General features: G+C 38.3%; 1 protein-coding gene across 3 annotated transcripts; it reads right to left on the bottom strand.

Annotated features, from left to right (window-relative positions):
* Positions 1-36: 36 nt before the first annotated feature.
* On the bottom strand, positions 37-12,244 carry pnpla4 (patatin-like phospholipase domain containing 4). 3 transcript variants are annotated; one of them, XM_041781910.1, is made up of 8 exons: positions 12,059-12,244; positions 11,078-11,197; positions 10,673-10,861; positions 8,498-8,592; positions 6,733-6,868; positions 4,058-4,123; positions 3,824-3,976; positions 37-1,538 (listed from the first exon to the last, which is right to left on the bottom strand). In XM_041781910.1, the coding sequence occupies exons 3-8, from the start codon at positions 10,850-10,852 to the stop codon at positions 1,407-1,409; spliced, it is 762 nt and encodes a 253-aa protein (XP_041637844.1). In that variant the 5' UTR covers positions 10,853-10,861; positions 11,078-11,197; positions 12,059-12,244; the 3' UTR covers positions 37-1,406. The 3 variants fall into 3 exon arrangements, with proteins under 3 accessions (XP_041637844.1, XP_041637845.1, XP_041637843.1); XM_041781911.1 differs by lacking the exon at positions 11,078-11,197; XM_041781909.1 differs by lacking the exons at positions 11,078-11,197; positions 12,059-12,244 and having other exon boundaries at positions 10,673-11,034.
* Positions 12,245-12,563: the final 319 nt, after the last annotated feature.

Genomic DNA, 12,563 nt, shown 5'->3' with positions numbered 1-12,563 from the left:
GATGGCAGTCAGAACTGAGAATCCGAGGCACTCTGATGTAGTAAAAATCCTTTATTTAAGCAGGGGTTTCAACACATTTCGACTCTAATGAGTCTTCATCTGGAAAATTAAAAAAAAAATGAATAAAAAGAGTTTCAACCAGGAAATGGAACTGCAAAAAAAAAAAAAAAACTACATCTCTGGATACACCATGAAAAGATTACATATTGCCCAGCCCTACATCCTTTTTCCCCCCACAAATGGACAATGGAAACAGCTAGATTGAGGCTTTGAAATTAACTGAAATAATTGAACAACTGAATGTTAGCATGATGTGTAGAGCTGAACATTGCAGTACGTTGACATATTTAATTTCAGACTCAGCTGACCTACTTGAAACTTCTGCTCTGTTTGCTTTATGTACTTTGATGGTTGATTGCATCTTGAATAAACAAATTTGACTAAAAATTCTGATTGTTTTTTGCACAGCATGGCCCTACCTAAGCCTTCAGGATATGAGCTGCTCAAATCATATACGCTGAGCTTTAAGGCTTGTGGGAAATGCCTCCTAATCGACGCAGCTTCTGGGAAATGAGGCCTTGATCTGTTTTTGTAGGCTGTTTTAGAGTATTTTATCTGCTAAAAGTATAGATTTCCCCTCCCTTAAGTCTTTTCTCTGCAGTAAAAAGAGCAAAGGTTTTATTTCAGCTCCCTTTGAGCATTAATACCCCGTCTGTGTAGCTACTACAAGGTAATCAATTACACTGGTTCCTCCTTGGAGCAGCAGCAGCTTGGTGCGTCTCCTTCAACATGCGAGCGTCCTGAGGGAGGAGCCGCTCTTTCTCACGTAACCAGCTGATGGAGAACCTGCTCACGTCTCCCACCGCTGGAGGGAATCAAACGCTAACCCTGCAGCACAGAAAGCCCGCGGAAACGGCCGGCACTTCAAAGATGACGCTCCATCCTCCAGTCCGGAGGGAGTGCCAACATCCATGATGTCCTGTGAAGTGCTGCACTGTCCAATATTTCTCCCCCCCCCTCTTCTCTCTGTCTCTCTCTCTCAACGCTTCCAGCTGCGGGGAAATTAAAAGCCTCCTTGGAAAATTGATGAGGAGTCCATGTTCTCATGAGCGCTTTTCATCATGTTCTGCTGCTGTCACACAGAGCCGAGGAGAAAGAGCAGATAGCATTTATCTGACTGAGGCTCACAGCCATGCACGCGCTCTTTCATGCTCAGCTTTATAAATAAAAACTAAGGCCTTGATCCTGGAGAAAAAAAGGATCCAAACAAACCCACTTTGGTGAAGATGCATCCTTGTTTGGTGCTTTTACAGTTTTATCAGGAAAAAATCAAAACCATGCAGTGAATAAATACATTAAAACCCTTAAAATGTTCCCCAACATGTCTAAAAATTGCTTCTTTCATGTCAGCTTATCCACTTTTCTCTCTTCAGGAACCTCACAGCGTCGTTGAAACCCTCCTCATAGTAGGACGTCATGCTGCTGCTGGACGGGGGGAACAGGGCCTGGTTCAGACGTTTGATGTTTTCTACAGAGAGCTGAGAAAAAATTTCAGATTTATGTCACAATTTACAAGGCATCCATCTGACAGATCTGCCAAAAAAACACATAAAACCAAGCGTAAAGATGGCTGCATGCCAGATGATTTTATTCTGATTTACTCGTAACAGACTGGTCCTTGATTCAGACCAGATCAGGACAACACTGGGCAGCTAAACCCTCGTGTGGTTTTACCTTTGTAGACATAAAAAGCCACAGTGGTACTAAATGAAGAGCCATTTGGGTGGCACTTAGATTGAGTCAAATGGTCTGGAGCTTTAAAAAGAGCCACAATTTCCATCTCTCTGAGCAAGGATGATTATAGACATAAAAACAGGATGTAAACAAGCCGTCCCTTTTGCTTTTTGCTCACTGGTTGACTTCCACAGATCAGACCCGCCCACAGATTTGGCTGGCTTGTAAACCTAGCGAATGGGCCTCCCCAGCTGTGATTTATTGATAATATCAACCAGTAACATTGGTGCTAGCTATCCCGGCTAACAGTTACTTCATTTTGGAGCTGGAGAGTGTATCAAGCTATCATTGGGTCTGATGTTTAGGATATTTATTTGTGCCGCTTTTTAAACAATTTTTCAGTCAATTTTTGACACTTTTATTAGTCTTAATTTATGCAATTTTTACCCAAATTGCCCCTTTTTACCACTTTTTTTCTGCTGTTTTTTTGCAACTTCAAATAATTTTTGCTACTTTCTCTCTATTTTTTGCCACTCTTTCATCCCTTTTCACCTTTTTTCTGCTTGTTTTTTTTTTAATTTTTAAGCCATTTTTGCTTTTGCCACTTTCTCCCTGTTTCTTTCACCATTTGTAACCCCTCTTCACCACTTCTCTGTTGTTTTTGCCAGTTTGAACCCATTTATGCCAGGTTTTGCTGATTTAAACTCATTTTGCCTCTTAATCCTCTTTAAAACCACTTTTTCCTCCCTGTTTTTACCACTTTTTAACCCATTTTCACTACTTTTTCTGCTGTTTTGCCATTTTTTTTAATACTTTTTGTATTTTCGCACCCATTTTTGCAACTTTTCATCACCTTTCACCACTTTTTTTTTTTAGCTGTTTGCCAAATTAAACCCATTTTGACCCTTTCAAACCAATTTTTGCCACTTTGTACCTATATTTTGCCTGTTTACCCTTTTCCACTTTTATCCACTTTTATCCACTTTTACTGCCAATTTTGACCCACTTTTGTACCTTTTAATCATATTTCACCCATTCTGACACATGTTGAACCCTTTCTATCACTCTTTATGTCCATTTTTACTCAGTAAACAATTAACCTCTTTTCATTGATTTTTTAATGCTATTTTTTGCCGATTTTACCTGCAGTTGCCTCTTTCTTACTCTTATTTGCCACTTGTACCCCTTTTCACCTTTTTTCTGCTTGTTTTTATACTTTTTAAGCTGTTTTTGTGACTTTTTTGGCTTCTGTTCACCCATTTTTGCCATTTTCACTTTCACACATCTTTTGCCTGTTAACCTTTTTCCACTTTTATCCACTTTTTCCTGGCAATCTTGACCTATTTTGCTCCTTTTAATCCTATTTTGCCCATTCTGCACATTTTGAACCCTTTTTCACCCTTTTCACCACTCTTTTGCCACTGGTAACCTCTTTTCACAATTTTTTATGCTAATTTTTGCTGATGTTAACTGCAGTTTCCTCTTCCTAACCATTATTTTGCCACTTGTAACCCCCTTTTCACCTTTCTTCTGCTCTTTTTTATACTTTCTAAGCCATTTTCTGACTTTACGACATTTATTTTGCTTCTGTTAACCCATTTTTGTTACTTTTAACCCAGTTGTGCCACTTTAAACACCGTTTTGCTTCTTTGAACCCATTTTTATTCTGTTTTAAGAAAAGGGGTTAACATTATGAAAATGGCTACAAACCATGGCATAACTAAATACAAAAATATTTGTTGCTTTGATAAGAGTTGTTATTCAGGTAAAGAAAAAAATCAAATATGGATATCCCAGCTTTCAAAATGGACCATGATTTTCCTGATCTCCATGGACCCCCATTTGGCTGGGTAGCTCTCCCCTTTATCCCTCCTTTTTATTCATTGCAGCTCCACAACCAAGCCAATCCAGACAGGAACTCTATGAAGTCTTAGCTATCAGATATCAAACACTAAGGATTACCATTTGGTATCTAAATGCTCGAACCTTTAAGGTGGCTGTCTCAAAACAAACTAAACGATTAGTCTACAAATTTAAGGACACACAGAGCTCATTCCTGACTGATGTGATACAACAATCCAGTATTCACCATTATGTTCATGTTGGCCAGTCTTAGCTGAGTGTTGTAGCGCCCCCTGTGGACAGGACAAACATCCTGCTGTCCAGCGAACGGGGACACAGTGATGGTTCGTCCCACAGGCAGAATGGGTAGACTGTCAGTGAATCCTCCATCGATCCATTTCTGAGGAAAGGAAAATAATCTATGCAGACAGGCAGAGCAAAATCAAATACCTGTGACCAATGTCCTGTTTTTGATCTTTACCTGTCCTCTGAAATCCACAGGTTTGAGTCCGGCGTAGACAGGCACAAAGCTGCTGGCGAGAAGAGCCTGAAGAAGGTAAAATATGAGAGAAAATGAACACTTTGTCTTTAATTCACGTGAAAATGAAAGATTTTGCTGCATGTGAGACTGAAGATGTGCATGAAGCAAAGATGTGTGAGAAATATTTAAAACGTTTCAGGCTTTTTGCTATAATTCGCCCATTTCTGTGACTCTCTTTAACTCATTTGTGATAAAAAGCTCTCTAAAGCAATCACAGTGAGGAGTAATGATGCTGTAACTCTGTATGTATACCATGCCGGCAGGCGGACAAGTTTGCCTGGAATATTTAGGGGATTGTTGCCGTTGATGTTGAAGGTCTGTTCATGTTTTCTCCCATGCTGCTAACACTGAGCAAAGCTCCAGTCTCTGTCTCTTTAGCCATGAATTATTGAAAATACTCTTTGTAACATGCAGTTTCTGAAGTTTTTGTTGACATCTTCTTTTATGTTTTGGTGTTTGCCAGCTTCATCTGCTCCATTTACATCCTGCCACAGACTGAATACATTTGCTGATTCTTTTAAGGACAGAAAGGATAACTGTCATTGCTCAGAAGAAAACAACAAAACTTGAGCTGCTGTCATGAGGCTTCTACCAGAATATACAGTGCCTATAAAAAGTATTTATCCCTTGGATGTTTTACCCTTTTACTGAGTTTATAAATAAATCATAGTTGGTATAATGTCAATTTTGAAAAAAAAAAAAAAAAAAAATCAGTATTCCTGGCTACAATTACATCATGAAGACAAAAGAACACTCCAAGCAACTCAGAGGAAAGGTTGTTGAAAAGTTTAAGTTGGGGGATGTATACAAAAAATTTCCAAGGTACTAGGGGTGTGTATTGGCAAGAATCAGGATATAGGATACCTATCCTCATACTGGGGTGCCGATATCGATATATTGCCATACAAAATCTATATATCTATATCTATCTATCCATATACATACATGTATATATATATTTATATATCTATTTATATCTATCTATCTATCTATATTATTCATATATATCTATATATATTTCTATATATATTTATATCTATCTATATCTGTCAATCTATATCTATATAGATATATATCTATCTATCTATCTATGTAATTTTAAGTTAATATGGAATTTAACATAACAGAATTAAGCTTTTAATAAAAAAGTATTAAAATTGTATATATAGTAATATATAGTATATTAATTAAAATATATATAGTGTATTATAAAATAAATGGCCCTGCATCATCTAGCGTTTTAACTCTCTTTGGCATGACGGTATGATGTGACGGGCAACCGGCGCAGGTCCTTACACATAAAACAAAGAACTGACTGTGTATTTATGGTTGTATGTGTTAAGATCAGCGGTAGCTTCTACAGGCTCCTTTCACGTTAGCTGCCAAGCTACTGCTATGATGTCTAGCTCTCAGGTTTGTCGTCCTGTCTGAGTATTTCACCCTGGCGTGGCATATCTTACAAATGACTTGACTCCTGTCTAAGTCTGTACCGTCTTTAATGTTTTGGAAGCCAAAATAAGTTCACATAATCACTCTAAATGCAGCAGAAGCTCTGTGTCGGCACAAGCAACTGGCTCGCGTGATCTCATTGTCTAAACAAAGGAGAAGAGGGAAGAGTCTAATGCCTGACACCAACTAGTGGTCAAGGGGGGGAATTACACCACAAACTACCGCACCAACAAAGTAAATTATTCATTTTCATGCCGCGAAACATCGTGATATCTCAGTGTATTGTTATTTTCACAACACCCCTACAAGGCACTGAACCCTTCCCAGAGTTCAGTTAAATCCATCATCAAAAAATGGAAGGACTATGGCACATGTGTAAATCTGCCTAGACTAGACCGTCACAAACTGAGAGACAGTGCAAGAAGGAAACTAGTGAGGGACGCCACCAAGACACCTATGACTACTCTGAAGGAGTTACAAGCTTCAGCAGCTGAGATGGGAGGGACTCTGCATACAACTGTTGCTCGGGTTCTTTACCAGTCAAAGAGTTCGCCAAAAGGCATGTGGGAGACTCCATGGTCAAGGGGAAGAAAGTTCTTTGGCCTGATGAGAGCAAAAAGTTGCTTTTTGGCCACCAGACTCTATGTTTTGCAGACACCAAACTCTGCACATCACTAACCCCACTGGGAAGCACTGTGGTGGCAGCATCATGCAGTGGGGATGCTTCTCTGCAGTCAGCCCTGGAAGGCTTGTAAGGGTAGAGGAGAAAATGAATGCGGCAAAATACAGGAGGACAATCTTCAGTCTGTAAGAGAACTACGGCTTGGGAGAAGACTGATTTTCCAGCAAGACAATGACCCGAACCATGCAGACCTGGGAAAGATGTGATATTTCATAAACCGTCACAGAATTTTAATATTTTTGTGGTCACCCCACTGATTTAAAAAAGCTCAACTTTCAGTGAATGTACATGTCATTCTGATTCACTGATAAACATCAAATGCCGACGTTTACAACATGAGCAGTGACTTTGCAGGAGTCATTTTGTGGTCAAAGCCATAAACTCCAAACACTGAGCAGTAAAATGAATAAAAACAAAGATGTAAAACATTTATGACAAAGCCTCTAAAGGATGGGTGTGATATTTAGAAGGATGAGGTGTTTACCTCTACGAGCTCCTCCCTGGAGGTGAACGTGGACACCACGTGGTTCTTCCCGCTCTTTGAGTGCGTTATGGAGACGTGGAGGCGGTCGGAGGCCAGGCTGTGAGCATCGGCAGGAAGAATCTCTTCAATCCCCTCCCTGGAGACGTTCACACACAGACGCTCGTTTGTCAGGAGTTTGAAATGAAATCCCCTTGGGGCGTTATAAAAACACGGCTTTTTATATCGGCGTGTAATTATTACTCAATCTGTTCAACGTACACATTACTGCTAGCGCATACTGATGAAGGGAAAGACAGAGTCGGCTTATATAAACCTTTTTCTGCCACCAGCTGATGAATATTTGTTTTGGTTCTGTGGTGCTGATAAACTAATGTCATGGTTTGATTTTAAGGCAATTTTTCTACACATCTGTTCTCTACAGGATGTCTGTTATCGCTGCTTTGTGCCTAAAACAGTCCACATGTTTGGCATATCATGTTTGATTTACTTTCCCTGGTTGTTCCGTATCTTTTTGAGCTTGGATTGGAATATTTTTCATGTAAAATCACAGCGCCATGAGGGGCTAAAAGCATGACTGCCTGGCTTGTTGGAGTGTAGGTTCCTTCCAGGGTTGCTGGACACTTTTTTAACTCAAAAAAAGGAAAAATAATAGAATTTATCAGCTAAATTATGAACTGTAAAGGTTTCACAATCAAAATTCTTACGATGCTAACATGATGAAGTTTTCAGATCTCAACGTAAGACATTTAAGAAATTTAACCCTTTCGAGATCCTAGGGATATTTTGTGCTCTTCAGTTTTTTATTTTCAAGCCATTTTGGCTGTATTGAATGAATATAGCTCAAATTTGCCAAAGGATATTCACTTTAAAATGTATTAGAATTGCCATCTCAGTTCCTTAAATTAGCCTAAAACGGCTAAGCTACACAAAAACTTACACATTTTTCCTTAAGGACAATAAATGTCCCATTGAAAACCATTGAAAATGTCATTTATGATCCCACATTTATTTTCACATAAACTAATGCATTCCTTTATGTTAAGATTTCATTTTTGACTACTAGCATTCACTTTTTCCTGTTTTCATAATTGTCCACCAGATGGCGCTATTTTTCCCCATTCCTCATTTTCCCATGTGTATTTAATTTTCATGATTTTGTTCTATTAAAAACAGTGGAGTTGTGTAAACATACTGGCCTTTAAAGGATTAAAAATCCCCAAAATATAATCAATGTTTAATATGTATATTTCAGGCTGAAGTACTTTAAAAAAAAAAAAAAAAATAGTAATATATAAAACTTTTATAGCTGATTTTAAGAACTGACATTTTTTTGTAGCTAGAAGCATGAGTGTGAGGTTAAAAAAAAAGAAAAACAACAAAAAAAAAAGACCAATGCATCAAAATCGATGTTGCTGCCAATCATTGACCTATCTCAGTGCCTTATAACAATAATAATCATATATTTTGTTTTAATTTTTTTTATCTTTTAAAGATAAACAGTAGAGTTGTGTAAACATAACGGGTTGAAATCCCAAAATTATTCTTAATATTTTATATGTATATTTCGGGCTGAATTCATTTTAAAAGACTAACTCTTTTAAAAGGAAAAAATAATAATATGTATAATTTTTACCGCAGTTTTTGGGAAGCGGACATTTTTTGTCGTTAGGGACAAATGTGTTGGGATATTAAAAGGACTCTTAAGGGTTAAAGACGTTCTAATAATCTGTGGGAACCCTGTTATTTGCTGATACTGTCTCCTAACCTTAGAGTGAGCATGAAGTTGAATCCCGGTGTGACGGCTCCAAATCTCTGTCGTCTTACGCTGTCGGCAAACCTGTAAGTGAAATCTTTGCAATGCTGCAAGAAAAGAAAACAAATACTGTTATGACTCAAGAGCCATTATTAAGTCACTCTTTGTTTTGTCTTCCTAAATTAGCTGTGATTGCAGCAATGCTTACTATGTTTCCATTCATGCATTTTCTGCAAATTTACCTGGAGGAGCTGACCAGTTCTGCTTGGCACACACTGGTATTTTTAAAAGTACCAAAGACAGCAGAGGACGGACTTTGGATTTGTTTTGATCTCCTATTAATGAGTTCTTAATATCAGTCCTTGAAGAAAAGGCCAACTAAAATCAGAAGGAACATGTACATTAAGGTGTAAATGGAGAGATTTTGTCATTTTTTTGCAAATTTGCAACCTATAAAAGTGAAGCAGTTTCAATCTTTGACGATCTCACATCCATCTAGGCAACACCTCACAAATGGCGTTGACAGGAAGAACCTTTGAAAAAGATCTCAAAAGATGTCAAAATATATGATGTAGATGGAGTAAACTACATCCTCATTAGCTCCCCTGTCTCAAGGTGTCCCTCAAGACTCAATGCTTGGTCCTGTCCTTTTCATTGTCTACCAACTTCCCCTTGGAAACATCATCCGTTACGATGGTCGTCACTTCCATTGTTATGCAGACGATATCCAACTTTACATTTCAGGGGTTCCGGAGGTAAGGTATGCCAACCCCCTTCTCTCTAATAGTTCTGTTTTTCACGTTTTTATGGCAGATGTTTGTTGGGTTTTCCTTGTGTTTTTCCTCGTGTCTGGTCATTCTCGGACTGGGGACAAGTGTATCAGATTGGAGCTTTGCAAGATGGAACTGATGACGGACATGGAATCTGGACAATCCATCTGCTTTGCAAGGTTAAGGAAGCTTGGGCAACTTGCAAGTAATTAACCCTTTACCTACTGAGTTTAAAATGGCGATTTGGACATATTTTGTTATTATGGCTGTAAGGCTGAGAGCTTTGGTCCCTTTTTTCCCAGGAGTACTTGAACTTGACTTTTCAACATCTGGTTAATGATTATCGCACATTATATGGAATTGTCAGCAGTTTAAAAGAAGAACAATACAAAAGTGGTGTTTTGCTATGAATGCCCATGTCATATGGTTGCGAGTACCGTAATGAGCCATATATGTGCGCATGCCCACAATTCTCAGCTTTCCAACCCCGTCTTCTCCTGATCGGACAAACTTTGACGGAGTTACGGTAATAATACTACGGACATATTAAACATAGCGTCGCCGCTCCGGCAGTAGGTAAAGGGTTAAAAAAACACCCCACTTTGATATTTTTGTACTTTTTTGTTTTTCAACCCTTGTGACTCTTAAAAAAATGGAGCCTAAATCTTAAAATAAGAGAATTCCCCTTGAAAACAGCTCATACTTTTGATGGGGGTGTCAATGTGTTGTGCCAGCACAGTTATTATGATAGTCATATTGAGAAAGATTTACAAATATAAACTAAAATGTGATTAAAAGTGAATGTAAAATGGTATAACTAAAAAAAAAGTTCTCCCTCACAAACTAAAACACCAAAATGGAATTAAGTTTTAGAGATTGAACATCTTTATCTTCCTGAATATTCAAATCAATCCACTTAAAAATCACTTTAGTCCTTTTTTGTGAATTTGCATTTCAATAATCTCAGCCATGTCTCGTTAACCTTTACTTACTTCCAGGAAACATCATAAAACTATCATTATTTGAAATTGAAATGTAGTTAGCCGCATATCCTTCCCTTTTTGTGATCTTTGGATGTTACTTTATGCATTTTTTAAGACTGCTGTGCTTAAATATTTATAAGACAGACATTTTCTCCTGCTTGATGTCAGATCTTTGATGCCGAGTATCTGAGAGAAGCACTTCATCCTGACAGAGTCTTTAATCCAACACTCACGATCTGTTAACTGTCAGAAGGAGGAAATATCAATGTCGACAGTGGAGCTACAGCTGTTAACATTCTGATTTTTTCTCAATGATCTGAAGATTTCTATCCCTGTTGTCCTCTGGGTCTTTGAAAACCTCCTAAAGCCCCCTGAGGTTTCCCCTAACCACCTGTTTCTCTGTTTCTGTGTCTGAATGAGGAAGTGAAATCTACCTCTAACTTGTCAGGAGCTGTAACCATCACAGCAGCCACCAGCGCCCCGGCTGAGGCCCCTGCACACGCCCTGAGGGAGCCCACCAGCCTGTCACCGTGACGGAGAACAGCCCCGACGGCCCCGAGGTGATAGATCCCCAAGAATCCACACGCAGCAAAGGACAGGTTCAGGATCGCCATCAGAAAGACCTGCAGGGACACCATGATAAAAATCAACAAGGCTTGACGCTTTAATTTTGCTTAACCCCTCATCGAAGACTACAGGTGGATGATGAGGTCAAAAGTGAGAGCAAAGAACTGATTCAAGGCAGAGCTGGAAAACTGGTATCCTTGCAGCTTGCAGAGCACCGATTGCGAGGATATTTGCCATGCGATTGGGTGAAAATGCATGTCAAATCAGCTCACCTTAGAAAGGTTGATCTCTTCTATAACTGTGATTTAAAGCGATGCACGAAACTGGATTTCTGCCAATATCAGATGAGTTGTCGATGCGCTCTTGGAGTCATTTTGGCAGGCAGATCACTCCTGGGAAGGTAAGCCAGTATTTCAAGTTTTCTCCATTTGTGGATAATGGTGCTCACTGTGTTTAGCTGGAGTCCCAAAGCTCTAGGAATGGCTTTGCCAGCCTTTCCAGACTGATTGATATCAATGGCTTTGTTTCTATTTTTTTCTTGGTGTTGCTTTTGAGATCTTTTAGCTCAGTAGTTTCCAACCCAGAAGAAGAGCTGGGGAGCCTCAGGACTCATATAAACAAAAGCTGACACATGGATGTCAAAAATTAACATCAGTTTTAATAGTTTTCCTTTTTTCAATGAAGGTTTGGATGTCTTTTTTCCCTTAATAAATGAAATCAGCATTTTAAAAAGAAATTTTGACTTTACTCAGGTTATCATCTAAGCTGTTTGTCAGAATTACAGCTTGATCTGTGAAAAGAAATGTGTTTTTACACAGGTTTCTGCTAAAATATCTAATATCATAGTCGCAGAGCTGTTTCTAGATCTGAAAAGGCACATGAAGCTTGTTTGCTGTATCTTATGTGGTTAGGATTCTTTTAGGGGTGATATTCTTTTTAAATCACAGTAAAATTCAAAATAGTGTTATTTCAGAAGCAAAGCAGAGTATATGGAGCTCTGAAACACTTTTACGTCAGACATCTCATTGAAAATATGTACCCATACTCTTAATTATATGGTTAGATTGAAAGATTGTGCTGTTATTACATATACATTTACAATGTAAGTCTTCGTACATGCGTCAAACTGATTCAGTGTCAAAGGCTCAACTGTTATTTTCTATTAAAGCAACTTTTATAAAAGTTAGTGCCAAAAACAACCTATATCATGTTATCTGTTACATTTTCACCTTTAGGCTGAATAGTGGACATACCGTGTTAAAAGTGTCGTTAAATATTAAACGTCAGCTCATTTTGAGGTCAAAATTTAACGTAACGACGGTAAACCACCTCGTTACGTGCCTGAAGAAGTGGACGGCTAGTTAGCGTCGGTAAACTGAGCTAAAATACCGGTTTATAACTGCAGTGTTCGCTGTAGCATCAGAGCTGTGAGGCTAACTGCTAAAGGTAAACAAAGGCACTTCCGGTCTGGACTTTCAAAGTAAAACAACCTCCGTTGTTTGTGTTAAATCGCACTTTAATGCAGGTATCCTCACTTTCCCCTATTATAATAAAATCCCGAAAATGACTGCAATAATTGTACTAACAATAAATTAATTTAATTCTGAGCTGTTAAAAATGCAGTGTTAGGGATTTTCATTTCCTAAAATCTAAAAATTACAATCAATTAAACAAGAAAAATATTTTATGACATAGTCATATGTTTAAAAACATGTCAACAAATTAATATAAAAAGTTTTTTAACTAAAAAAATATCCA

Source organism: Cheilinus undulatus, linkage group 24 (assembly GCF_018320785.1).
Source record: "Cheilinus undulatus linkage group 24, ASM1832078v1, whole genome shotgun sequence".
NCBI lineage: Eukaryota > Metazoa > Chordata > Actinopteri > Labriformes > Labridae > Cheilinus > Cheilinus undulatus.
The sequence above is the reverse complement of the archived record's forward strand: the minus strand, read 5'-3'. Positions and strand labels throughout refer to the sequence as shown.

Bases quoted from the DNA above. Each gene is read 5' to 3' on its own strand.
- pnpla4 (XM_041781909.1), bottom strand. From the start codon at position 10,876: ATGGTGTCCCTGCAGGTCTTTCTGATGGCGATCCTGAACCTGTCCTTT. The intron at 8,593-10,672 runs GTAGATTTCACT...CTTTTCTTGCAG, and splicing joins CAGCTCCTGACAAGTTAGAG to CATTGCAAAGATTTCACTTA. The intron at 3,977-4,057 runs GTAAAGATCAAA...TCCTTTCCTCAG, and splicing joins CTGTGGATTTCAGAGGACAG to AAATGGATCGATGGAGGATT.